Source organism: Erythranthe guttata, chromosome 5 (assembly GCF_056151865.1).
Source record: "Erythranthe guttata isolate IM_541 chromosome 5, IM_541, whole genome shotgun sequence".
NCBI classification, from domain to species: Eukaryota; Viridiplantae; Streptophyta; class Magnoliopsida; order Lamiales; family Phrymaceae; genus Erythranthe; species Erythranthe guttata.
Window position 1 is genome coordinate 12,643,025 of NC_142537.1, and position 27,349 is coordinate 12,670,373.

The following is a 27,349-nucleotide window of genomic DNA, read 5'->3' on the forward strand; positions in this document are numbered from 1 at the left end:
ACATGCAATTATCCTAATTTTGAAATAATAGCAAGTTAATTCCAAAAATTCTCAAATTAAATCCTAGAACTCCTAATTGATCCAAATTCCATATTCTGAAATTATTTTAAAGTTTTACAAAGTTTCGAATTTTCTTGAAATTAAAAACTAGGAAAATCCCTTTTTCAATTTAAAAATCCAAAACTCTAATATAACTCTAATTAATTTAAAAACTTGTTAAATAAAACTTTTTCCTATCTAATACTTGCTGAAAAACAGATCCAAACTTTTAAAAAAATGAGAGATTTTTCGGAAATTGCAGTTTTGACCCAAAAGTTTCGAGATTTATACATGCAACCACACTAGAAGTTCAATTTCTACTTTTTCATGAAAACCCCTAACAAATCTGAAATTCCACTTTACTAGATGCAGAAAATGAAGTTGAGAAGTTACTCTATGCAGAAATTTCGGAAATTACACAATTTACCCCAAAATCTCTAGATCTACACATGCAAGCCTACTAGAATTTCAAAAATCAACTTTTCTTACAAAAATTCCTTAAATCCGAAATTTTTGTTCAATAAATGCTGGAAAAATTTTTTGAAAACACTTTTAGGACTGACTTTACAAAAATTACAGATTTGACCCAAAACTTTCGAAGATCTACACATGCAACCACAAAAAGTTAAAAATTCGTTTTTCTTGAAAACCCCTTTTTGAAATCCCAAATTTTTAAGGCTTTTGGCCAATAAAAGTTGTAGCTAACCACTATCAACATAGATGATGCATGCAAGAACAAGAAATTAACAAGAAACACTCATTTTCCATTTTTCTTCAAAAAGCCCTAAATTTTCGAAATCATTCCCAATCTTTTAAAATTTTATGAAAATCAATTTCATACTATTGATGCCCTTTAATTGCAGCAAGAAATCGAAATTTCTTACCTTAAAATCGAAGAAAGAAAATAACCGAAGGGAGAGGGCTTTCAAGCACCGAAGTCCAACCAAGCTACCTTGATGGTGAATGAAATGGTGTGAGCTTCAAGAAGGGAGGAGTTGTGATCTCCCGAAAGGAGGCAAGTGGTCTTGATGGTGTTCTTGGAGTAGTCCAAGGCAAGTGTTAAATAAGGAACTCTCATTTTAATTTGGGAATTTCTTTGTAAATAGAAGGTGAGGTGGACAGAGGAGGGCTGATGATGGTGGTGATTGCTTCGGTGGAGAGGGGAATGGAGGACAAGTAATTTGGCTAGGTGTTGCAAGAAGACATATGAAGGTGCCTCTTCATCTTACAATGAGAGTGTTGAGTGTAGGTTTAGATAAAATGATTAGGGGGTGCCAAGTGTAAAGACATGCATGCTTATTACTAATTATTTTATTAATATAATTACAACTTGCATAAACACCACACACACACCATCCGAACACACACACATTTCGTATATATATATATATATTCAAATATTTATGTGATGCATGTAATGGTAGGTATAGGTGTATATCTATATGCATGTACAAAATGTACATATGTATGCATGTATGTACGTACGTGTGTGTATATATATATATATATTAATACAATCCACATAATTCACTAAGTTTCGAACATATATAAATAATTTACCAATTAAATAAGATACGCAATTATTCACATAAGTCACCTAATTCACGAAATTTCCTAGTATTTCAAGTTACGAAAATATAAATCACACATATAATAGCGCACGTAATTATTCACGTAAGTAACAAAATTAAACTCACGTAATGCATATAATTAATATCACGTAATAATATTTCCTAAGGGATCTCTAGTTAGAAATATTAGTCTCGGGTTTTAGGGTTTTCGGTTTTGGAAAGGTGGGGTGTTACAATCTCCCCCCTTAAAGAATTTTTGTCCCTAAAATTGTTACTTGAACAACTCGGGGTAACGTTCGCGCATTTCTTCTTCTCGTTCCCACGTGGCTTCTTCAGGTGTATGGTTTTGCCAAAGGATCTTAATGAATTTCAGGTCTCGTTTTCGAAGGGTTTTGGTTTTGGAGTCAAATATTTGGGAAGGTTTCTCTTCGTAGGATAGGTTAGGGTTTAGTTCGACCGGTTCGGTTTTCAATATGTGGTCGGGGCTGCGAATGTATTTCCGAAGCATCGAAACGTGAAAGACACTGTGAAAGTTGGATAATTTGGGTGGTAAGTCTAGTCGGTAGGCGCGAGTACCAATCTCGTCGAGAATTTCGAATGGGCCAATAAATCGTGGTGCTTATTTTCCCTTTTTCCCAAATCGCATAATTCCTTTGAAAGGCGCCACTTTTAAGAATACGGAGTCTCCGACTTCGAATTCGAGATCTCTCCTTCGAGTGTTGGCATAGCTTTGTTGTCGATCTTGGGCAATTCGCATTTTCTCTCGAATATTTTTGATGATATCGACGGTTTGCTGGACTAGGTCGGGACCAAGGAATTTTCTTTCACCAATCTCGTCCCAATGGAGTGGGGATCTACACTTGCGGCCGTAAAGGGCTTCATAAGGTGCCATTCCGATTGACGAGTGAAAGCTATTGTTGTATGCGAATTCGATTAGTGGGAGGCGGGATTCCCAATTTCCTCCAAAGTCGAGAATACAAGCGCGGAGAAGATCTTCTAGGGTTTTGATAGTTCGTTCGGATTGGCCGTCGGTTTGGGGGTGATAGGCGGTGCTGAAGTTTAATCGCGTCCCGAGGGTTTCGTGTAAAATTTTCCAGAATTTGGACGTGAATCGAGGGTCACGGTCGGAAATAATGGAGACGGGAACACCGTGGAGACGGACTATCTCGCGGACGTATAGTTCGGTCAACTTTTCTAAACTGAAGGTCATTCGGACTCGAAGAAAGTGAGCTGTTTTGGTCAGTCGGTCAACGATCACCGAGATGGCGTCGGATCCTCTTTGGGTCTTTGGAAATCCTTGCAAGAAGTCCATTGTGATAGCTTCCAATTTCCATTCCGGAATTAGGTTCGATTGAAGTAGACCTCCGGGCCTTTGATGTTCCGCTTTGACTTGTTGGCACACTAGGCATTCTGCTACGAATCGGGCAACGTCTTTCTTCAGTCCAGGCCACCAGTACAGCTTTTTGAGATCTTGGTACATTTTGGTTCCTCCGGGATGGCAAGTGTACGTTGTTTGGTGGGATTCGGTTGAGATTAGTCGGCTAACGTTTGGGTCGTCGGGGACGTAAATGCGATTTTGGAATCGGACGACACCATCTTTGGTGATTCGGAAGTTGGGATTGGATTCGAGGTTATTGCGGATTTTGAGAATTTTCGGATCGTTTTGTTGGGCTGATTTGATCGATTCTCCCAAGTTAGGTTGGACTATGAGCGCGTTGATCGATTTGCGGCTAAGTGCGTCGGCGACCACATTTGCTTTGCCGGGGTTTTAGAGTATCTCGCAGTCGTAATCTTTGACTAGTTCGAGCCATCTTCGTTGCCGCATGTTCAAGTCTTTTTGGGTGAAGAAGTATTTCAGACTCTTGTGATCGGTGTAGATGGTACACTTTTCACCATAGAGGTAGTGTCGCCAGATTTTGAGTGCGAAAACGACGACGGCTAATTCGAGATCGTGCGTTGGATAATTGCGTTCGTACTCTTTGAGTTGACGTGAGGCGTAGGCAATGACCTTTCCATTTTGCATAAGGACGGCGCCTAGACCTAATTTCGAAGCGTCGCTGTAGACTATGAATTCTCCGACTTTCTCCAGTAGTGCGAGGATTGGTGCCGATGTGAGTCGAGCTTTTAATTCGGTGAAACTGGCGTCGCATTCGGGTGTCCACTGATACTTGACGTCCTTTCGAGTCAATCGCGTGAGTGGAGAGGCAAGCTTTGAGAAGTCTTTCACGAATTTGCGGTAGTAGCCGGCTAGTCCAAGGAAACTTCGGATTTCCTTTGCGTTTTTCGGAATTGACCAATTTGACACGGCTTCTATCTTGCTGGGATCGACGGAGATTCCTTGTTCCGAAACAATGTGACCAAGGAAAGTCACACATGATAGCCAGAATTCACATTTGCTGAACTTGGCGTATAGTCGATGTGATCGGAGAGTTTGGAGTACGGTACGAACGTGAGACATATGTTCTTCTTGGGTTTTGGAGTAGATGAGAATGTCGTCGATGAAGACAATCACGAACTGGTCCAAGTATTGATGAAAGACTCGGTTCATAAGGTCCATGAAAGCTGCGGGGGCGTTGGTTAGACCGAAGGGCATGACAACGAATTCATAATGGCCGTATCGGGTTCTGAAATCCGTTTTGGGGATATCGGATTCTTTGATTTTGAGTTGGTGATAGCCGGATCGGAGATCGATTTTTGAGAAGACCGATGAGCGTTGAAGTTGGTCGAAGAGATCATCAATTCGAGGAAGAGGGTATTTATTCTTGATTGTGACTTTGTTGAGTTCACGGTAATTGATGCAAAGGCGGAGGGATCCGTCTTTCTTTTTGACAAAGAGGACCGGTACGGGGAATGGCTGGGCCGAACATAGCCTTTATCGAGCAATTCTTGGACCTGATCTTTCAGCTCCTTCAATTCCATCGGGGCCATACGGTACGGGGCTTTGGAAATTGGAGTAGCTCTGGGGATCAGATTGATTTCGAACTCGATTTCTCGGTCGGGCGGAAGTCCGGGAATGTCATCGGGAAATACGTCGGGGAATTCTTGGACAGCTGGAATGTCGGAAATTTGGGCTTTGGGATCGGACTCGGATTTTAGAATGTCCACTAAGTAGCCGGAATGGCCTTTGTGAATGAGTTTGACTGCTTTGATCGCGGATATGATTGGAATCGAGGGTTTGGGTTGACTTCGGAATTTTAGGGTTTCGCCGTTTGGAAGAGGAAAAATGACCGTTTTTGAGGCACAGTCGATTTGGGCTTTGAATTTGGTTAACCAATCCATGCCTAGTATAACTTTGAAGTTTTGGATCGGTAGGAGGATTAGGTCGAAATTCATGGGTTGAGTATGAACTCGGATTGGACAATTGATTATGACTAGGTTAGAGCACATTTCTTCGCCAGAGGAAATGAGAATTCGGTATTCATAGTTTAGTTGATTCGGTTGGAGATTTAAATGCGCAATTATGTCTTTCGATATAAAGCAATGAGTAGAGCCGGAATCGATAAGAGCGTAAATGGGTTCTTCGAGGATAAATATGGTACCTGCTATCATAGACGGGTCTTGCTCGATCTGTTCTTGAGTCATGGCGAACACTCGGCCGGGGACGTTCGGTGGGGGTTTCGGGCAATCTTTCACCATGTGTCCGGGCTGATGGCATCGAAAGCAGCTCCTCGTTCCGTGTATGCATTCTCCGGAGTGACTCTCTCCACACTTTGGGCAGGTTGGCCTTGGCGGCGGTGGCGGTGGTCCGGTTGATTGGCGAATGGGCTGCGTTAGTTTTCCTCGGAATGGGCGGTTGCCAAAGTTGTTCTTTTTCCACGGTCGTTGAGTAACTCCTTGTGGTCGGCGGCTGTTTTGAATGTCTCGTTCGTCCTGGGCAGCCATGAGTGCCTTGTCTACGAGTTGACGGAAAGTCGAGGCGTCGGACATACAAATGTCTCTACGGATTTCTGGTAGGAGGCCGCGAATGAAATGGTTCTTCTTTTCTTCGGCGTCTCGAGCGATGAATGGGGCGTAGAGGCAGCCACGTTCGAAACGACGGATGTACTCGATCATTGGTAAGTCGCCTTGTCGGAGTTCGAGAAATTCTTTGAGTTTGTGGGCTCGCACGTCTTTCGAGAAATATTTTTCGAAGAATTGGACTTTGAAATCGGTCCATGGCAGAGTCTCGAGGTTTGTTCCTTCCTTGATTCCTTCCCACCAGTGACGAGCTTCGTTTCGGAGCAGGAATATGGCACAGTGCACGCGGTCGCGGTCGGTCATTTGCATATAGTCGTAGATGACTTCGAGAGATTTGATCCATTCTTCGGCTATGGTGGGGTCGGTTCCACCGTGAAATTCGGATGGGTTCATTCGGAGGAATCGTTCGTATATGGCTTGAGGCGCATTATTTTGAGGCGGGGTTTGGTTACGTTGGAGAAGTTGTTCAATTTGACGTTGGTGGTTTTGGGCTTGTTCACGGATTAAGTTTGAGAGATTATTAATGGTTTGATTGGGGTCTTGTGGTTCATCGGCGGGATTGCTCGGGTTTGCTCGGGTTATACATCTCGCCATTATTTCTATATTAATTATCATTAATAAGTAAAGCAAATAAAACACATAAAGAAAATAATATACATACTTTACCGGATGGTCCGAGCTTCGCGTCTCGAGTAGTCTCTAAGCCCGTGAAGTTCGTACGAGTATCTATGAACCATGCTCTGATACCAACACTGTAGCACCCCTCTTCTAGACGGGCGATAAATCGAACCGGTTTATCGGAATATTTATTAAACTAGCGGAAGCAAAGGATCTCTTTGTAATTATTGAAACATTGGAAAGGGGCGAAAATGCAATTATTAAAACTTTGCATTTTTCGAAAACTTTCTTGGGTTGTTTTTAGCCGAATAGAGTTTTCGTTTAGAAATAAGTTTCAAGAGGAGGTTTTTCATTCGAGTGCTACAATATTACTATCGGTTTTCGGTTCGAGAAGAAATCAGAGTTTTGAAAGGTTATTTTGGTGAATACTTCAGAAATCACTAACGGGGCATGAAAATAGCAAATTACGAAACTTACTATATTAAAGTAGGGGTTAAGTACGATTCGTAACGAAAATGAGTTCAAAAAGTACGAAAAGAAAATGTTACGGTTTAAGGTTACACCACCAAAAGAAAATAACCAAGAGTTTCTAGCATCGTTCATAGGTCCTCGTACGTCTTCCAAAATTCCGGGCAAGACCTCGATCCACTACTCAATCAATCCCGGTTGAGGATTACTAGCACTACTACCTGCAATTAAAAGACATCATATGAGCTATAAAGCTCAGTACGAAATCCGATGAAATATCGAACTTTGAAAATACGTTATACATAATATTATATACCCATGCTTACCCACGTTTCGTACAACAACACCAGATATTCGTAACTCACGAGAACACATCATTTAACACAAAATCACGTGATCATGCAAAACGACTAAAATGCCCTTTTTGTGAAAATCATGAAAAACACATTTTTCGGTTATCGGATCCGTGAAAGATTAATTTATGTACCGGATAATAAACCTGTTACGAGCCCGTTTTCACTAAGTGGAATCAAACCACTACACACATCATCCTAGTTGGATATCGGCCCACTATATCCGAGGTGTTTATTACCCGATATTCCATTAATCTTTCAAATAAAAATCATTTAATGCAACTTTTCGAAATAATGCTATAACCCAAACATGACATCACAAATATCAATCAAGTGCCACAAATTCACACAATTATCACAATTTACCACATATTTGTAAATTGGGCAAAAATCCCAAATTCACACACATAAACACACAACCACACACGGCACACACACCATGCACAATCAGCACCCACACATTCACACATTTTCAGCACACACACATGCAGCCAAACATTAAACTTCACTAATTGCTCATCAAAGCATGCTTAAGAACAAATACCCCTTTTTCACATCTCATTTAATGGACTTATTACAACTTCTAGGTAATAATCCATTTCAATAATCTCTCACAGCCATTAAACCACATCCAACAGCATTTAAAAATACCAAAACTCATCACTCATAACCATTAAATCAAAACATGAACATTTAAGGCACAAAACATATGTAAATGACATGCAATTATCCTAATTTTGAAATAATAGCAAGTTAATTCCAAAAATTCTCAAATTAAATCCTAGAACTCCTAATTGATCCAAATTCCATATTCTGAAATTATTTTAAAGTTTTACAAAGTTTCGAATTTTCTTGAAATTAAAAACTAGGAAAATCCCTTTTTCAATTTAAAAATCCAAAACTCTAATACAACTCTAATTAATTTAAAAACTTGTTAAATAAAACTTTTTCCTATCTAATACTTGCTGAAAAACAGATCCAAACTTTTAAAAAAATGAGAGATTTTTCGGAAATTGCAGTTTTGACCCAAAAGTTTCGAGATTTATACATGCAACCACACTAGAAGTTCAATTTCTACTTTTTCATGAAAACCCCTAACAAATCTGAAATTCCACTTTACTAGATGCAGAAAATGAAGTTGAGAAGTTACTTTATGCAGAAATTTCGGAAATTACACAATTTACCCCAAAATCTCTAGATCTACACATGCAAGCCTACTAGAATTTCAAAAATCAACTTTTCTTACAAAAATTCCTTAAATCCGAAATTTTTGTTCAATAAATGCTGGAAAACATTTTTGAAAACACTTTTAGTACTGACTTTACAAAAATTACAGATTTGACCCAAAACTTTCGAAGATCTACACATGCAACCACAAAAAGTTAAAAATTCGTTTTTCTTGAAAACCCCTTTTTGAAATCCCAAATTTTTAAGGCTTTTGGCCAATAAAAGTTGTAGCTAACAACTATCAACATAGATGATGCATGCAAGAACAAGAAATTAACAAGAAACACTCATTTTCCATTTTTCTTCAAAAAGCCCTAAATTTTCGAAATCATTCCCAATCTTTTAAAATTTTATGAAAATCAATTTCATACTATTGATGCCCTTTAATTGCAGCAAGAAATCTAAATTTCTTACCTTAAAATCGAAGAAAGAAAATAACCGAAGGAAGAGGGCTTTCAAGCACCGAAGTCCAACCAAGCTACCTTGATGGTGAATGAAATGGTGTGAGATTCAAGAAGGGAGGAGTTGTGATCTCCCGAAAGGAGGCAAGTGGTCTTGATGGTGTTCTTGGAGTAGTCCAAGGCAAGTGTTAAATAAGGAACTCTCATTTTAATTTGGGAATTTCTTTGTAAATAGAAGGTGAGGTGGACAGAGGAGGGTTGATGATGGTGGTGATTGCTTCGGTGGAGAGGGGAATGGAGGACAAGTAATTTGGCTAGGTGTTGGAAGAAGACATATGAAGGTGCCTCTTCATCTTACAATGAGAGTGTTGAGTGTAGGTTTAGATAAAATGATTAGGGGGTGCCAAGTGTAAAGACATGCATGCTTATTACTAATTATTTTATTAATATAATTACAACTTGCATAAACACCACACACACACACCATCCGAACACACACACACATTTTAGATATATATATATATATATATATATATATATATATATATATATATATATATATATATATATATATATAAATTCAAATATTTATGTGATGCATGTAATGGTAAGTATAGGTGTATATCTATATGTATGCATATATGTACGTACGTATATATATATATATATATATATATATATATAAATACAATCCACATAATTCACTAAGTTTCGAACAAATATAAATAATTTACCAATTAAATAAGATACGCAATTATTCACATAAGTCACCTAATTCACGAAATTTCCTAGTATTTCAAGTTACGAAAATAAAAATCACACATATAATAGCGCACGTAATTATTCACGTAAGTAACAAAATTAAACTCACGTAATGCATATAATTAATATCACATAATAATATTTCCTAAGGGATCTCGAGTTAGAAATATTAGTCTCGGGTTTTAGGGTTTTCGGTTTTGGAAAGGTGGGGTGTTACACTAAAGTTTGATTTACCTCACACTTGATAATGACCTAAGTTAATCTAGCGAATATCAAAATCTTCGTGTGTCAAGTCTAGCCTACCAATATGAGATGTCATAGATCCAACTACATCAAACTAATGCAATCCCTAGTTAATCTAGCCGACCACATTAATCCAATATAATTTTATCTATGACCGTATCTCCATCTAATGTCAATTAAATTACAGCTTATCCCACAATAGCACTCCCCGCTAACACAGCTTACTGCACTATTATGAGAGGCTACAAATAATTTAATTGTTGGTAGAAGGAAAGAAAAATTCAACAATTTGGTTTTTCTTTATAGCTTGATAATTATTCTTGATTAAGAATGAGGGATTTTATTTATTGAATCTTATTAGCTCATCGGAAGTTTTAGGTTATGATCGTTTGTGATTCCTACAACTATGTTGTCTAGGTATGTGGAAACGCATATTGATCCTAAGAGAGACATACGATCATCATCGTACTTAATAACAGTCATTCATCACATGAAATAATTAATTAATACGATTAATTGCAAATATAATTAACGAACTCCCTTCATTCATAAATCAATCAAATAAGAATGAAGTCCATTAATTATTTGCCATCTAATTTGTGTTCCATTAATTAAACTAATTTAACGATTAAATTAAATAATTAATCCAACACTATTCTTTGAATTCAAAATAAATTAATGGATCAATTATCTAATTTGGGTTTAATTGATAAATAATTTCAAAAATTAAAAATCAATTAATTTTAATTTTAATATCACCCAATTTGATAACACCAAAAATTCAACAATTCAACAAATCGAAGCATGCTTTCGAAAACGATAAACACGTTGACAAATAAACGATTAACCCGTGGCTCTGATACCACTGTTGGGGATCGTGCATGTATACGCAGCGGAATTTAAAAAATTTAGATCGAACTAGTTTCGATTACATGCATAAACTAATCACATAGTCAACGTACCTTAACGCTTCCGCCATACATATGGTAATTATCGATTTAATTGAAAAACACGTAAAACCGAAAATTACGAAACATGCTTGTTCATCATTCAATAAAATCGAAACACGTAATCAGATATTACTCATAATCATAAATTACAATTCATACAAACATGCTCGAATTAATTTATGAAAGTTTCGATTTATTTACCTCTTGTAGCGTGAGATTTCAACGAATCGAAACCTAGAACCAATCACGTACAAGCTGCAAATTACCAATCCTTGGGGCTGCAACTCACAGCTGGAACAAGCTGATCCAGCAAGCGACGAATGGCGGTGAGTGGCAGCAGCAGCGGCGGCGCGTGGCAGCAGCAGCGGCAGCGCGTGAGCGGCGTAGCGGCGCGTACGGCGGTGCGTGGATTCGTCGGGGCAGCAACTCCTCTCAAATTAGGTTTCACCTCGTATTTTCGACCCACTCGAACTACAGCACTAGATGTAAACGAGTTAGATAACAAGTAAACGAAGGAGAAGAGAGGAGAAAACCAGCGGTGATCGGCGGTGGTGCGGCGGGGCAGCAACGGCCGAAGGTATGAGCGGCTAGGGCTTGGGCGGCTAGGGTTTGGTGCAAAAAATCTGATCTCAAACTCTTGTTTGAGGTCTATTTATACTAGGGTTTTCAACCCTTGTGGGTTTAAGTCATTGGGCTTGACCCACTGATGCATTAAGCCCATTCCCTCGTCGGCCTCGTTTCTTATAAACGATCGTTCACAAAATTATAACCAAATTATATTTGTGACGAGCTCAAATTCCTCGTCGATATGAGTGCCTCTTCGAAATTTCCAATTTCCAAAATTGGAAACTTCTACTTCAGTGGACCTGCTAAATTGAGAAACTTCCCAATTTAGAAAGTTCACTAAATTCCGCATTTCTCTCTTTCTCCACGTTTATTCCGATTCGCAATTCACAATTACGAATCTTGGATTCAATCATATCTACATCCAATCGTTCAAAGATTAACACATTAATCGATGCTTGTTGTTATCAAGGATCTATATTACACGAGAAGTGTGACCCTCAATGGTTCAGGTGTATGCTAGCCATGGGCTCACAACTCTTTGTGATTCAAACAACACATTGTTCGTATACGAACTCCTCCCAAGAGTCTTGATTAGAGTAAAACTCATTTTACCTAATCCCCGATCAAATCGGTGCCCAACGAATCAAGATTGGCGTCTAGCAACTACGCATCATGATTCCCTAGATACAAGTGAAGTGCCTGCAAGAACCTTATGATATAGTTAGCGTACAGTACGATCCCTTCGCAGCACATGTCCCGATTGAACTAGAGACCTCTTATAAAGTTCAATAACCGTGCGAACGTTCTAGGTATTATAAATCCGTTCATGTGCGACTTAGGGAAACACATTTCCCTAATCACCCCACTATCAACTCTGGCCAGAGATTCCTTGGATTATAAACCGCCAGAACACACAGGACATCCATGACTACTCAAGCGCTCGAATCCCCTACTACAATGCACAAACTTCACACTAGATTTCAGATTGCACGAACGTTGGCCCTTGGAGTGGTCCGCGGTGGGACTCAGAGACAGGTCACGATACAATCGGTCCTCTAGTGAAGTCACGGTGATGTCTGGGTCTTAAGGACTAATGGTGTACAACTATATCTTAGAAACCTATTACTCGATGAATGAGAACCACTTATAGATTTCTAGGGCGAGGGAGTTCAGTGAACTCATCTAGTATGAGCACCCACTCAAGTATGCCGATGTCACAACACCGATGACTGATGAGACGCAGTACACATACACTAAGTGCTAGTCTCAAAAGGGAAAGGCCAGTATCCTCATTATTGGCGTAACCCATCAACTAGGAACAATGTTTATTAGTTACATTACATTGCTGAGTTATCTCACAATTCTACTAGATCAACTCACAGTAATAGAGTAACTCGTTAGGACTATATCTATGTTGCTTGCATGGGATAAGAGATATAGAATGCCAAATGAAATGTTTTATTATTACGAACGAAAAACGATTGTTTTATTACAAGATAAAAGGAAAGACCACAGCCACAAGTTGGCTTGTTGGTCACCTACTCCAACAATCACGAGTGGGCAGGCCTTGTTTGATCAGAAGCTGATAGATCAGAGAAGGAAACATCAGATGCTCACGCTCAGTTCGCGAATTGGCTAACACACCAATCTGATTGAAAATCAATTCATCGATATTGATTTTAAGGTCATGAGTGATGCACGATAGAAACTCAGCTTGAGTGGGATTGAGAGTAGCATTGTGAGTAGTGGGAAACCAGTTGGAAATGCCGATTTTAAACAGGACCGAGTACAGCTGAGTCAGCTTGGAAACATGAAAAGCAGACCTTGGACCAGGCCATTTTTCAAAACTTTGGCAGTGTGAACAGAGGCCAGAGTATCTTTGGAAACAGAGGGTTTGGAAGAAACCTCGTTTGGACATTTATAAACTCATTAATTAAGGCAGGGGTACAGAATAGAAGGAACCCCTCACATACACTTTCCCATACCCACGAGACCCCTCAACAGAAAACCGATCAGAAAGATTTGCATAAAACTCAACAATGACAGACCGTTCGAAAGGTTTTGCACTCACAATAGTGCCAAGCAACCCTTGAGATTTAAGAAGACGGAAAATCCCAGACAGAGGTAACACAACCCTAGACAACACACGCTCAGGACAACACGCACGCTTACTCATACTATCCCAATTTTCTTTAGCAAGAGCGGAATAAAAGAGGGATGAGAAACAGTTACCAGCAGAGAGTTGAGAGCCCACAGATGAATCACAGGATTCAGAACGCAAATGGTCATCCTAAGGAATAGGCTCAGAAGAAGAGGATTGATGACCTCCAGACTCGGAGAGAGGAGTGGAGACAGATGGGCCTTCGTGTTTTCGATTAGAGCGGCGGAGTTGAGCAGGAAACACAACATTGCGGGGGAAAACCTCTGGATCTGAGGCCAGATCATCTTGTGGGGTTGCAGAGAGGCTATCACCGCCAAGAGCAGCTACGCCGGTGTCAACAGGGTCAGGCACATCACTTGTCTTAACACTTGGTGATGGTGAAGCCACGTGAGTAGAGATGGGGTCTCGATCGGTGGCGACGGGAACAGGAGAGACCTCCACAGCAGTAGGGCGAACTTTCTTCGAGGATTTTCTGGACATCTTCTCAGCAGGCGAGGCAGATGGAGTGTGGCGTCGTTTCTTGGAGCCCTCAGCAGATCGATTCTTGCCCATGGTGAATAGTGAACACAGAGAAAAAACAAGAGAAATAGAAAAAGAACGGCGGAAGAGAAAAAGAGAAAGAATAAAGTGTGAGAGGCAAACCCTAAAAGAGGCAGATATTTAAAGCACAGGGACCGAGAAAATAGGCAGAAAAAGAGAGGACTCTTCGGATACTGGATATTTTCAAACCAGAAAAAGATCCCACAAAATCCGCCACCAATAACAAGCAAGATATTCTCCACACGAAACATCACAAAATAGGGAAGGCAGATGACATGGCCATAGCCACATGGCCAGAGACAACTAGTAGCCAAAAAAATTCACAAAGCCCAAACAAAATTCAAAAAGATTTTTAAAAAGAAAAAAATCACATCTTTTAAGGAAAATAAAATCAATAAGATCACAAGATTAAAAGTTGAGGGCTTGGTTTTCATGAATTAATTTGATAATCTTAAAGAGAATCACAATAGAAGGCCACCGAGCAAACTCTTGGATGCAAGATATAACTATAACCCCATGACCATACTCAAGAAACCATAATTTAGGTAATTTTCTTAGGGTTATGAATGCGTATGCGTTTAGCACAACAATTCGATCGTGGACTTCAAGGAGAATTTCCTAATATATGCTTGAATATCATCCCAACTTTTCTTTTTTTTTTTTTTTTTTTTTGAATTCGGACTATTTTTCTTCTCCTCCCCTTTTTAGTTGATATGATGTTCAAGCAAACATTAGGAGGGCAACCTCCTTAAGAATCCACATAGCTTTTAAATAGAAGTCAAGGATGCATATGCGGTAGCATAATTCTCCCAATAGAGGTATGATCTTTGAGATGAATGAGGTCATAGACATTGATCACTCCCGATAGAGGGGGCAACACACTTCTATCATGGCTAACTGTGGAAACAAAAATTAATTCACAAAAACTAACACAAACAATTAGTCATAATGAACCTCCCATCATTCCTATTCCAAAAACAATGATGTCAAATTTATAGGTGACACATATAATGTCCGATTAAAAAAATTCAAGTGCAATCCAGACAAAAACATTAATTGCACTATCATAGAAAATTCAGTTTTGCACATGGCAAATTCCAAGCGCTTTACGCAAGGAATCAAACCTAAGGAAATCGAGGGGCTTTGTGAAAATATCAGTTAATTGATTGTCTGTGGACACATAATCTATAGTCACACGTTTCTGCTCAACTTATTGCCTGATGAAATGGTGTCGAAGATCTATGTGTTTGGTTCTAGAATGCTGGACAGGGTTTTTTGAGATATTTATGGCACTTTCATTGTCACATAATATATGAAGGAGTTTTTCATGAAATCCATAGTCATTTAACATATGTTGCATCCAAAGAAGTTGAGTGCAACAACTACCTGCAGCTATGTACTTAGATTCAGCTGTTGATAAAGAGATACAGTTTTGTTTCTTACTGTACCAAGATACTAGGTTGTTTCCCATGTAGAAACAGCCTCCTGTAGTACTTTTTCTGTCATCCACATCTCCTGCCCAATCAGCATCACTGTATCCTGCAAGACAAGTATTAGTATCTTTGGAGTACCATATCCCTAGTTCAAGAGTTCCACTCACGTATCGCATGATGCATTTGATTGCACTTAAGTGACATTCTTTAGGATTCGATTGGTACCTAGCACATACTCTTACACTGAAACAAATGCCAGGTCTACTGGCAGTAAGATAAAGTAAACTTCCAATCATACTCCTGTATAATGTGGGATCCACGTCTGTGCCGTCACAGTCGCGTCCCAACTTTTCAGTAGGACTCATTGGAGTTTTTAGAGGCTCCGCATTATCTAACCCAAATTTACTTACCAGATTCTTAGCATACTTGCTTTGTGTGATGAAAATTCCCTCCTTCATCTGCTTTACCTGCAAGCCAAGAAAGTATGTTAGTTCTCCAACCATACTCATTTCAAATTCGTTTGACATTTGAGAGATCAATTCATCTTTCTTGTGGTCAGAAGTAGACCCAAAGACAATATAGTCCACATAGATTTGGGCCAAAAGAATTTCGTTTTTAAATTTTTTGACAAATAGTGTTTTATCTACCCCACCTCTTCTGTATCCTTTTTCAACTAAAAAAGTCGTAAGTCGCTCATACCAAGCCCGAGGAGCTTGTTTGAGACCGTATAGGGCCTTTTTAAGTTTATAGACATGTTGAGGTTTGAGAGGGTCTTGAAAACCTTTTGGTTGTTCGACATACACTTCTTCATTTAAGAGCCCATTTAAAAACGCACTTTTTACATCCATTTGAAAAAGTTTAAACTTTAAAGCGCAAGCTACCGAGAGTAAAAGACGTATTGACTCAAGACGAGCTACAGGAGCGAATGTTTCATCGAAATGTACTCCTTCAATTTGGGTGTATCCTTGAGCAACAAGACGGGCTTTGTTGCGAGTTATATTACCAAGTTCGTCCGTTTTGTTTTTAAACACCCATTTTGTACCTATAACATTTACCTGGTCGGGTCGTGGAACAAGTTCCCACACTTCATGTCGAGTGAACTGCTCAAGTTCCTCTTGCATAGCTTGTACCCAATACTCATCAAGAATTGCTTCTTTGATGTTTTTTGGTTCTATAGTAGAAGTATAGCAATCGTACCTGACCATTTCTTGGTAATCAACTTTGGGCTTATTTCGAGTTTTCATACTTTCATCAAATTCTCCTATCACCTGTTCAGAAGGATGATTTTTTACAACTCGTTTTGATGGTCTTTTTCTTTCTTCTGTGCTTTCCTTCATAGCTGTCACTCCTTCTGTGCTTTCCTTCACTGTCGTCACTTCGTTTGTGCTCACGACTGGCGTTTGTACTGGTACAATGGTTTTTCCAGGATTAGCGTCTTCCTCATCCATATCTGCAGATAAAACTTCATTAAAGCTTACATTAATGGATTCCATAACAGTCATTGTACGTTCATTATAAACGCGATATGCCCTGCTGTTTAGAGAGTAGCCATGAAAGGTACCTTTATCTCCTCTTGCAGAGAACTTACCGAGTTGTTCTCTATCGTTCAAGATGTAACATTCACATCCAAAGACATGAAAGTAACTTAAGTTGAGTTTCTTACCTTTCCACACTTCATATGGAGTTTTCTTGGTACCTGGTCTGAGGTGTACACAATTTATGGTGTAGTAGGCAGTGCTCATAGCTTCAGCCCAGAACTTTGTGGCCACTCTTGCTGAGATGAGCATTACGCGAGTCATTTCTTGGAGAGTTCTGTTCTTTCTTTCTACCACGCCATTCTGCAGTGGTGTCTTTGGTGCTGAGAATTCGTGAGAGATACCATGTTTATCACAAAATTTTGTGAATGACGAGTTTTCAAACTCTCTTCCATGATCGCTTCGAATTCTTCCAATATTGCTGAATTTTTCAATTCGCAATTTTTTGCACAACGTTTTGAACTCATAAAAGGTCTCTGACTTTTCCCTAATGAAACGTACCCAAGTGAACCTTGAGAAATCATCAACACAAACTAGAACATACCTTTTTCCACCAATGCTCTCGGTTTGCGTTGGTCCCATTAAATCCATGTGAATGAGTTCCAAGGTCCTGCTAGTCCCTGCATGATCTGTGTTCTTGTGAGATGTCCGTACTTGTTTTCCCAGAGGACAATCACCACATGACTCAGGTGTGTCAGTCTTCAGTTGTGGTATCCCTTTCACACATCTTGTATTAACAAGACGGATTAGATCATGAAAATTTAAATGACCTAGTTTCCGATGCCAGAGATCAGTGAGATCAGAAGAAGTGTGATGACATTGATCCGATTTGTCAATCTGATCAATTTTGTAGCAATTATCTGATGACCTGTAGGCACAGATGTTGTGGTGTCCGATACAGTTTGCAGAGCAATTTTCCTTTCCTTGTCCATTCCGCTGATGTTCAACTTGTTTTCAAAAGTCTGTAGATTTCCAATCAGATCCTCAAGTCGCAATGAGTCCACATCACTTGCTTCCTCTATGGCAGTGATCTTGTACGCGAATCGGTCTGGCATGGATCTGATCACTTTTCGTACACGTTTAACTTCAGGATAAGTTTCACCGAGGCCATGAGCTTCGTTTGATATGTCACATAATTTGGAGTTAAACTCGCTCACGGTCTCATTTTCTTCCATACGAAGATCTTCAAATCGGGTGGCAAGCATTTGAAGTTTGGATAGTCTGACTGAAGCAGTTCTCTCGTAAGCTGTTTGGAGTTTCTCCCATGCTTCTTTAGCACACTCACACGCCGATATTATCTTGAATTGATTGATATCAATTCCATTGAATATAGCATTCAAGGCTTTGGAATTCATATTTGCTGCAATTTGTTCGGCTTTGCTCCAGTCTTTCTCATGCCTTTCAGTTTCAATCCCTTTCTCATCTGTGGCAACGGGTCGCTTCCATCCAGTTAGCACTGTTCGCCATGCATCTTCATCCATTGACTTTATGAACATCTTCATTTTAGTTTTCCAATAGGAGTAGTTGGTTCCCGTGAGCAGTGGTGGGCGAGTAGTGGAACCTCCTTCCATATGAGAACTCATAATACCTATGAACAATAAATGGCAAATAAATCAAATTCCCAAAATCACACACTATGTATATCTAGTGAGAGGCTCTTGATGCCAATTGTTGATTTATATGCCTATAGAAATCAATTAACCTAAGTTGTAACAGTTAAGTTGTGGAAACAGTATTTAGTTACAACTGTAAATCTTATGTTGGCACAGTTATACTCTACTTAAAGTAAATAAACAGAACACAAGAATTAATGTGGTTCAGACACAATTGTGCCCTACATCCACATGGACCTGCAAACACGATTTCACTAGTTCAGATTTAAAGTGTACATTAATAGGACTTAATAAAAACACTAAAGACTCCCTCTTTATGTAATATGCCGTTCTTGCACACAACTCGAACTTCGTGTTTCTTCCAACAGCAGCTCCACACCGCGTGCCTAGAACTCCTTTCTGGCCTGAACTCCCTTTAGTGACGCGGTTGATCTCTCAAGAGATCTATACAGCAAATTGATAAGTGTTCATTTTGCATGATTTTCACTTATCAATTCTTCGAGTTTTGGTCTTCGTTCGTCCGAGTTTTCGGCTTTATTTGTATATATTATGTTGTTTTTGTTTTATTTATATTTTAGGCAAAGATAAGCTATTTTTGCCGATTCGAGACGATTTTGAAAGCGAAGCCGAGAACCAAACCAAACACGTGCAAAAGTGCATTCTCGCGGATTGTGGCAGTGTTTGGTATTTAAAGCATAACTTTTGCATACAACCTCCGATTGAACTGATTCAAGTGGATTTAGAAATATAACTTCAAGGGATACAACTTTTGTGAAATGCACAATTGTCGAATTCGGGCTGAAAAAGGGTGAAAAAAGTGTTTGAAGTTTATGTAGAGGCCAGATCGCGATCCAGAATCACCGGATCGCGATCTGGTGGCAAATTCCAGTAGCAGCGAAAAGTTGGGGCAGATCGCGATCCGCACTTCCTGGATCGCGATCTGGGAAGGCGGTGGGCATTTTCGAGGTTGCCAGATCGCGATCCAAGAAGCCCAGATCGCGATCTGGGCACAGAAATCGAGTCTAGATATTTTTCTTTGATTTTTCACTATAAATAGAAGGTCTCTTTTTCATTTTTCAATCTCTCGATTATCTTCTCGACTTTTTCTTCGGTTCTCGCCAGTTCTTCGCGGGAAGCTTCGACAAGGGTTTCGACTCGGGTTTTTCATAAGCTTTTCTTTACGTTTAGTTTATGATTTCTCGTGTTCTTCATTTGGATGCTATGATTGTAATGAACTAAGCATTTTCTTTTAGGCCAATGAAACCTTGTATATATTGATTTTGATTTCCAGATCTGTGATCTATTTGTCGTTCTTTGATTCTGTTTATGTTTTCCTGTATTAAATGCTTTCGATTGTTTGGCCAACAGTTGAATTGATTCTAAATGGGAATGAACTCGAGAGAGGATTTCTCGTTTGATTTTAGGAAAATATTGTAACACCCCGCGTTTCCGATACCCGATTTCCGTATTTTCCCTCTCGTCTCCTTTGCATGAATATGTGTTGTATGTGCGAATTTTATTAGTTGCTTTTCAATTTGCTTTATTTGCTATTTATGTGAAATTATGTGAACTAATGTGCATTATATGTCTACATAAATATTTTTGATTTTATTCTCTATTTGCGCAACTAAAATGTATTTTATGTGTTTAATATAATTGAACATGTGAAATTATGTGATTAACGTGGATTTAGTTTTAGTAACATAAGAATTTATTTTCTCACACTAGAAAGTTTATATGCTTAATTGATAGTAATTTCCTCTTTTTAAATTGGCTAGGATTGTATGTGTTGCATGCATACACTTATTCCATGTGCATTTCCACTTGGCTTTTCATTTAGCATTATTTTTAAGATATCTTAAATGAAATTGCCTAGAAGTCCCTCTAGATTATTTCAAGTTACTCCTAATTGCAAAAAGACCCCTCTTCATACTTACTCATTAAGAATACAAGCCTCTTCAATTCTATAAATACCACCCTCTTCTCTTCATTTCCTCACACCAAAAAAATCAGCCAAGTCCCCTTTTCCTTCCCCCTCCCCATCGATCAAAATAGCCCAAAGTAGAAGAAGAAATCTCTTCTTCTAATTGAAGCCTTCTCCATTAAATCTCTTCCTTCTTCTTCTTCTTCTTCTTCTTCTCGTTTTTCTTTCATAAATTCCTAGCTAGGATAGTTCTTCATCTCCAAAAGAAGATTCTTCAACCAAGAAGGGTAAGCAAATCCTTGTTCTTTGTTTCTTTCCTAAACTTTTCGAAATCCCCTATAGTTCTTATTTCTAATTTTCGAAATTCTTGAAGGATTCTCTAGTGGGTTTCAAATATATACAAAGCCTTTCAAATTCTCAAAGACCCTAAGGTAAGAATCATGGAATTCTTGCTACATCAAGCTAACATCAATAGTATTTCCTTCTCTTCTCTTTTTGAAAAACTCCCCTTCTTGAGTGTTTGAAGAAATCGAAAGTTTTATGAAAGAAAGTGCTCATAATATGTTATATTATATGTTTAGCCTCATGCATGTTAAGATCCATGCTTGAATCCTTGATCTTTGATGAGAAAAATGATTATGATGTTTTGATATGTTTAATTTCATGTTTAAAGCTTTGCATGTGAGAATCTAGCTCTTGATTCTTGATTCTTGAAAGAAAATAGAAGATTGGTGAGAAAACCGAAAATTTGATGATTATATGCTATGAAATTAATTATCTTGATGTTTATAATGATTGCATGTTAAGATTTACTAATTATGATTATATGTTTAAGGTTTTGATTTGAGGCACATAAGTTGATTGGATCTAGAATCTTGAAATAGATGGTTATATGTTAAATTTTCAGATTCATAGGTATGGATTTTAACCCATGTTTCACCCACGAGTTTATTTATGAAAACTACGAAATTTTATATGAGGATAGATCTCTCTATTATGGTCATATTGATAGGTGGCTTGTAATTGTTGGAGTAGAAATGAATGAGTTATGAATTATTTACCGAAACTGTACAGAACTAGAGTTAGTTTAGAATTAGTAATTAAATCTAATGTTGTCCTCTTTCAAATTTAGTAAGTCCAATTGGATTAGAAAGCCAACTTATAGAACTCATCTGAGATAATATTTGACAGTGATTGATACAGTTGATAATTTATAAGAAATATTTGAAGTCCCCTCCCCTGTTCTGAGTTTTAAACTGCACTACTGTACCATTTTACTTATTTATCCTAATTTCCTAAATATTTTATAAAACTGTTTTTCTGGGGTATATAAAACTCCTAAGAGTATATGTAGTTAAAATTTCAAAAGGTTTGGATGAATATGTAAAGCGCAATAAATTTTTAAAGTGACTCCCTCTGTTCAGATTTCAAAACTGTACCACCTTAGAAATTTATTTATATCTCTTACTCGGATAATGATTTTTCTAAACTGTTTCTCGGTGGTTTTAAAGACATATAAAGGAGTATGTAGTAAAACTTTCAAAGGCTTTTGATTTGTGGTGCAAGAGAAATGATTTTTCAAAGTTAGGATACCAAAGCTGTTTGATTTTCTTAAGATGACTATTTTTATCAAAGTATAATTTGTGATCATGGTTCTAATATACGAGGTAGGAAAGATAAGTTAGTGATGAAGGTGAAACCTCTAAGTTATGGTCTAATGATCTAAGTTTAGGTATTATGTTGCATGTTATAAGAGAGAATTAGAGTCTACTAGCCTAGAACGGTGTTATGAATAAGTGCAAGATTCAGAAAAATGATTAATTGATTTATAATGATAAATTAGAATACTTGGTTGTTTTCGTATATTATTTGTGATGTTATGTGACCCTTTTGAAATAAAGGTTTATGTATTAAGTGATTAGACTAAAGTAATGCCGTATGTGATAATTTTCATAATTCATGATATGAGTGATATTGATATGCTATGAATGACATGGTTATATGATTATGTGATTACAATATGGTTAAAGTTGAAGAATGCCCTTCTTGGTGCTACTATGTGATAATAAATATTTATGTGTGTTTATGGAATGAAATGTGAAGTAAAGGTGCTATGTTCTATATGATTATGTGTTCAATGATTTGATTGAAGATGTGAAGTATAATTGTTGCGATACTTGTTACTTTTATGTTTGTTTATTTGATTAAACATAGATAGATCATGTAAGCTTCATGTCATTCATTAGTAAGTCTAAGATGCATACATCACGATTTTTCAAAGTTAAAAATGTTTGGAAATTGGTTGTGGATCTAGGTGAATAAGTACGGGATACGGGGGGCTGGTATTCCGTTAGTGGTTCATAGTTGGGGTCCACATAGGGGCCTGTCCACATAGGGACTGATTCACATAGGAATCGGGATTATAAACCACTAACTCGGCTATAGTAAAGTTATAGCCGTGACTATATTCCGGTTAGTGGTTGATAGTTGGGGTCCACATAGGGGCCTGTCCACATAGGGACTGATTCACATAGGAATCGGGATTATAAACCACTAACTCGGCTATAGTAAAGTTATAGTCGTGACTATAGTAGAGTTATAGATCACAAGCTCCAAAACACACGGCTTATTGCCGAACTCCACGATTGTTTTTCCAAACGGGCCCAATGTTTTCTCATGAAAAGTTTTAAAAGTCTAAAGTATCATTTTCATGCATATTGCATATTAACGTAAAGAAAAGAAGGGTGTTAAGTACCCGACTTTTGCATATTGAAGTAAAGAAAAAGAAGGGTGTTAAGTACCCGACTTTTGAAAGAAATGAAAGGATGTTAAGTATCCTTGAAAGATTCAAATGAAAGGTAAAGGTAAGGTATGATAAGCGTAAGTTTGAATGATCGTAAGTGTATTATGTGTTCGTGTATGCCTATATATATGTGTGTATATATATAAATTATGTGTAAAGTCTTTTTCAAAACCTTGTTATTTCTTCCGGATTCTTACTGAGTCTTTTTAAAGGCTCATATAGATGTTATCTTGGTGTAGGTAACAGATGATCCGAATCCGAGGAGCAAAGTTGAACCAAGTTCGGGGAAAGCCGAGGGATCGAGCCGTATGGAATTTATGTGGATTCAAGTAACTTCCATTTTGGTACTTAAATGTTTTTAGTGGATTGTGATCCGTATTACTTGAATATGTTATCGGGAAACGATTTTAACCCTTATGTATAATATAAAGTTTTACGACTATTCTTGTTATTTTCTAATGTTGATTTCTTAAGAGCTTTACCACAACCAACCCGATTCATTATTTGAAGTAAGAAAATGTTTAAAGGAAAATGTGGCACCGAATAAAGGGAGAATGTTTTTGACTAAATATATGAAGTGTTCGACTTCAAAGGTTTTTCAAGAAAGATTTTTATCGAACGAAAATTGAAGCGAACCACTTCAAGTATTTTCAAAATTAGAGAAAACTTTACAACCTTTCTCTAGAACTTTGTTTCGAAAAACAAAACCGTATTTTTAAAAGAAGGTCTTCCGCTGCAACTTAATAAAAAAAAAAAGAAAGAAAAAAAAACTTTATACCATTTTCCGGTATAGAGTATAAAGTAGACGGGGTGCTACATGAGGTGGTATCAGAGCACCGGTTTTGGGAAAATTCATACGAATCGATCGATCTCGGAATCTCCGGAACAAGGATCAATGATGCAAATCGGAGCGGTATGTAAGTGTTTAATTATGTATGTTATGTGTTTTATGTGATAATGTAGAATATTATTATTCTGTTTAGTATCACTATGTCGGGACGACGGACTCGAAATACCAACCGCAATCACTACCCTACCGAAAACCCTCGTGATCAAATACCTACCATTCGAGACCTTACCGCTCTTATCCGAGAGCAAAACGACCAAATTAACCGTCTTGTCAACCTCCAAACCCGTGGTCGACAACCTACCCCTCCCCCACCTCCTCCTCAAAATACGGCACCGCTAGCTATGTACGAACGGTTCTTGCGAATGAATCCGACAGAATTTCACGGTGGTTCAGACCCAACAATCTCCGAGGAATGGATCAAGTCACTCGAAGTGATTTTTGATTACATGGAAATGACGGATCGTGACCGAGTCCATTGTGCCTTGTTTTTGCTTAAGAATGAAGCTCGTCATTGGTGGGAAGGTGCCAAAGAAGGAATCGACTTAGAAAATATAGATTGGGCGACGTTCAAAATCCGATTCTTTGAGAAGTATTTTACCAAGGATGTCCGCGCCCAGAAAATTAGAGAGTTTCTAGACTTGAAACAAGGAAATCAGTCCGTTGCCGATTATGTTCGTAAATTCGAACAAGGATGCATCTATGCCTCATTCATAGCCAAAGATGCCGAAGAAAAGAAGAACCACTTTTTGCAAGGCCTTAATCCCGTGATTAGAAGAAATGTCCGTATGGCCTCTGCTTCTACTTACCGTGAAATGGTAGACAAGGCCCTCGTAGCAGCTCTAGACGAACAAGATATCCAACAATTCCGAAAGACAGAATCCTCCATTCACCGCCCGTGGAAAAAGCCGAACACCGGACCCAACGTTGGATCCAACCAATCTAACAACAAAGAGAAGCAACCGATTTTGAAGAATCTCCCAGCTCAACCAACGAAACCAATATGCCAGAAATGCGGGAAACCTCACTTTGGAGTTTGCGTCCAGGGAACTAATAATTGTTTCCGGTGTGGAAAACCAGGGCATATGGCCAAGGATTGCACTCAACCTCCGAACCGAGTACCTGGTAGAGTTTTCACAATGACCAAGAAGAACCCTGAGAACCTTCCATGGTAGCAGGTACTCTACTCACCTGTAGTAATCATGTTTATGCTCCAGTGAAAAAGTGTTGACCGAACAGTTCACTTCAATGTCACGATGTTTTCTACGTTTCGATGCAACCGTAGTACGTTCCCAACCCCAACCACATCCTTGAACCAAACCAATTAGCCTACCCCTAGCCTTTCTTCTACCAAAACAACCCATCCAAATTCTCGATCAAAAGGCCAAACAGTAGATTGGAAACCCCAAAAGGAAATCACGAGTCGATTCCCGAATTTATTTGGGGCATGTCACAATTTTGAGGACAAAATTCTTTTAAGGGGGGGAGATTGTAACACCCCGCGTTTCCGATACCCGATTTCCGTATTTTCCCTCTCGTCTCCTTTGCATGAATATGTGTTGTATGTGCGAATTTTATTAGTTGCTTTTCAATTTGCTTTATTTGCTATTTATGTGAAATTATGTGAACTAATGTGCATTATATGTCTACATAAATATTTTTGATTTTATTCTCTATTTGCGCAACTAAAATGTATTTTATGTGTTTAATATAATTGAACATGTGAAATTATGTGATTAACGTGGATTTAGTTTTAGTAACATAAGAATTTATTTTCTCACACTAGAAAGTTTATATGCTTAATTGATAGTAATTTCCTCTTTTTAAATTGGCTAGGATTGTATGTGTTGCATGCATACACTTATTCCATGTGCATTTCCACTTGGCTTTTCATTTAGCATTATTTTTAAGATATCTTAAATGAAATTGCCTAGAAGTCCCTCTAGATTATTTCAAGTTACTCCTAATTGCAAAAAGACCCCTCTTCATACTTACTCATTAAGAATACAAGCCTCTTCAATTCTATAAATACCACCCTCTTCTCTTCATTTCCTCACACCAAAAAAATCAGCCAAGTCCCCTTTTCCTTCCCCCTCCCCATCGATCAAAATAGCCCAAAGTAGAAGAAGAAATCTCTTCTTCTAATTGAAGCCTTCTCCATTAAATCTCTTCCTTCTTCTTCTTCTTCTTCTCGTTTTTCTTTCATAAATTCCTAGCTAGGATAGTTCTTCATCTCCAAAAGAAGATTCTTCAACCAAGAAGGGTAAGCAAATCCTTGTTCTTTGTTTCTTTCCTAAACTTTTCGAAATCCCCTATAGTTCTTATTTCTAATTTTCGAAATTCTTGAAGGATTCTCTAGTGGGTTTCAAATATATACAAAGCCTTTCAAATTCTCAAAGACCCTAAGGTAAGAATCATGGAATTCTTGCTACATCAAGCTAACATCAATAGTATTTCCTTCTCTTCTCTTTTTGAAAAACTCCCCTTCTTGAGTGTTTGAAGAAATCGAAAGTTTTATGAAAGAAAGTGCTCATAATATGTTATATTATATGTTTAGCCTCATGCATGTTAAGATCCATGCTTGAATCCTTGATCTTTGATGAGAAAAATGATTATGATGTTTTGATATGTTTAATTTCATGTTTAAAGCTTTGCATGTGAGAATCTAGCTCTTGATTCTTGATTCTTGAAAGAAAATAGAAGATTGGTGAGAAAACCGAAAATTTGATGATTATATGCTATGAAATTAATTATCTTGATGTTTATAATGATTGCATGTTAAGATTTACTAATTATGATTATATGTTTAAGGTTTTGATTTGAGGCACATAAGTTGATTGGATCTAGAATCTTGAAATAGATGGTTATATGTTAAATTTTCAGATTCATAGGTATGGATTTTAACCCATGTTTCACCCACGAGTTTATTTATGAAAACTACGAAATTTTATATGAGGATAGATCTCTCTATTATGGTCATATTGATAGGTGGCTTGTAATTGTTGGAGTAGAAATGAATGAGTTATGAATTATTTACCGAAACTGTACAGAACTAGAGTTAGTTTAGAATTAGTAATTAAATCTAATGTTGTCCTCTTTCAAATTTAGTAAGTCCAATTGGATTAGAAAGCCAACTTATAGAACTCATCTGAGATAATATTTGACAGTGATTGATACAGTTGATAATTTATAAGAAATATTTGAAGTCCCCTCCCCTGTTCTGAGTTTTAAACTGCACTACTGTACCATTTTACTTATTTATCCTAATTTCCTAAATATTTTATAAAACTGTTTTTCTGGGGTATATAAAACTCCTAAGAGTATATGTAGTTAAAAT

The 27,349-nt window shown here is 37.9% G+C and overlaps 2 protein-coding genes across 2 annotated transcripts; one reads left to right on the top strand and one right to left on the bottom strand.

The window, feature by feature from the left end:
- Positions 1 to 4,187: 4,187 nt before the first annotated feature.
- Positions 4,188 to 6,161, bottom strand: LOC148770660 (uncharacterized). The gene has a single exon (XM_088817978.1). It carries the CDS (start codon positions 6,159 to 6,161, stop codon positions 4,188 to 4,190), a length of 1,974 nt encoding a protein of 657 aa, XP_088674104.1.
- Positions 6,162 to 24,041: 17,880 nt separating this feature from the next.
- LOC105976983 (uncharacterized) lies at positions 24,042 to 25,262 on the top strand. The gene has a single exon (XM_013002247.2). It carries the CDS (start codon positions 24,156 to 24,158, stop codon positions 25,185 to 25,187), a length of 1,032 nt encoding a protein of 343 aa, XP_012857701.2. The 5' UTR covers positions 24,042 to 24,155; the 3' UTR covers positions 25,188 to 25,262.
- The last annotated feature ends 2,087 nt before the right edge of the window (positions 25,263 to 27,349 follow it).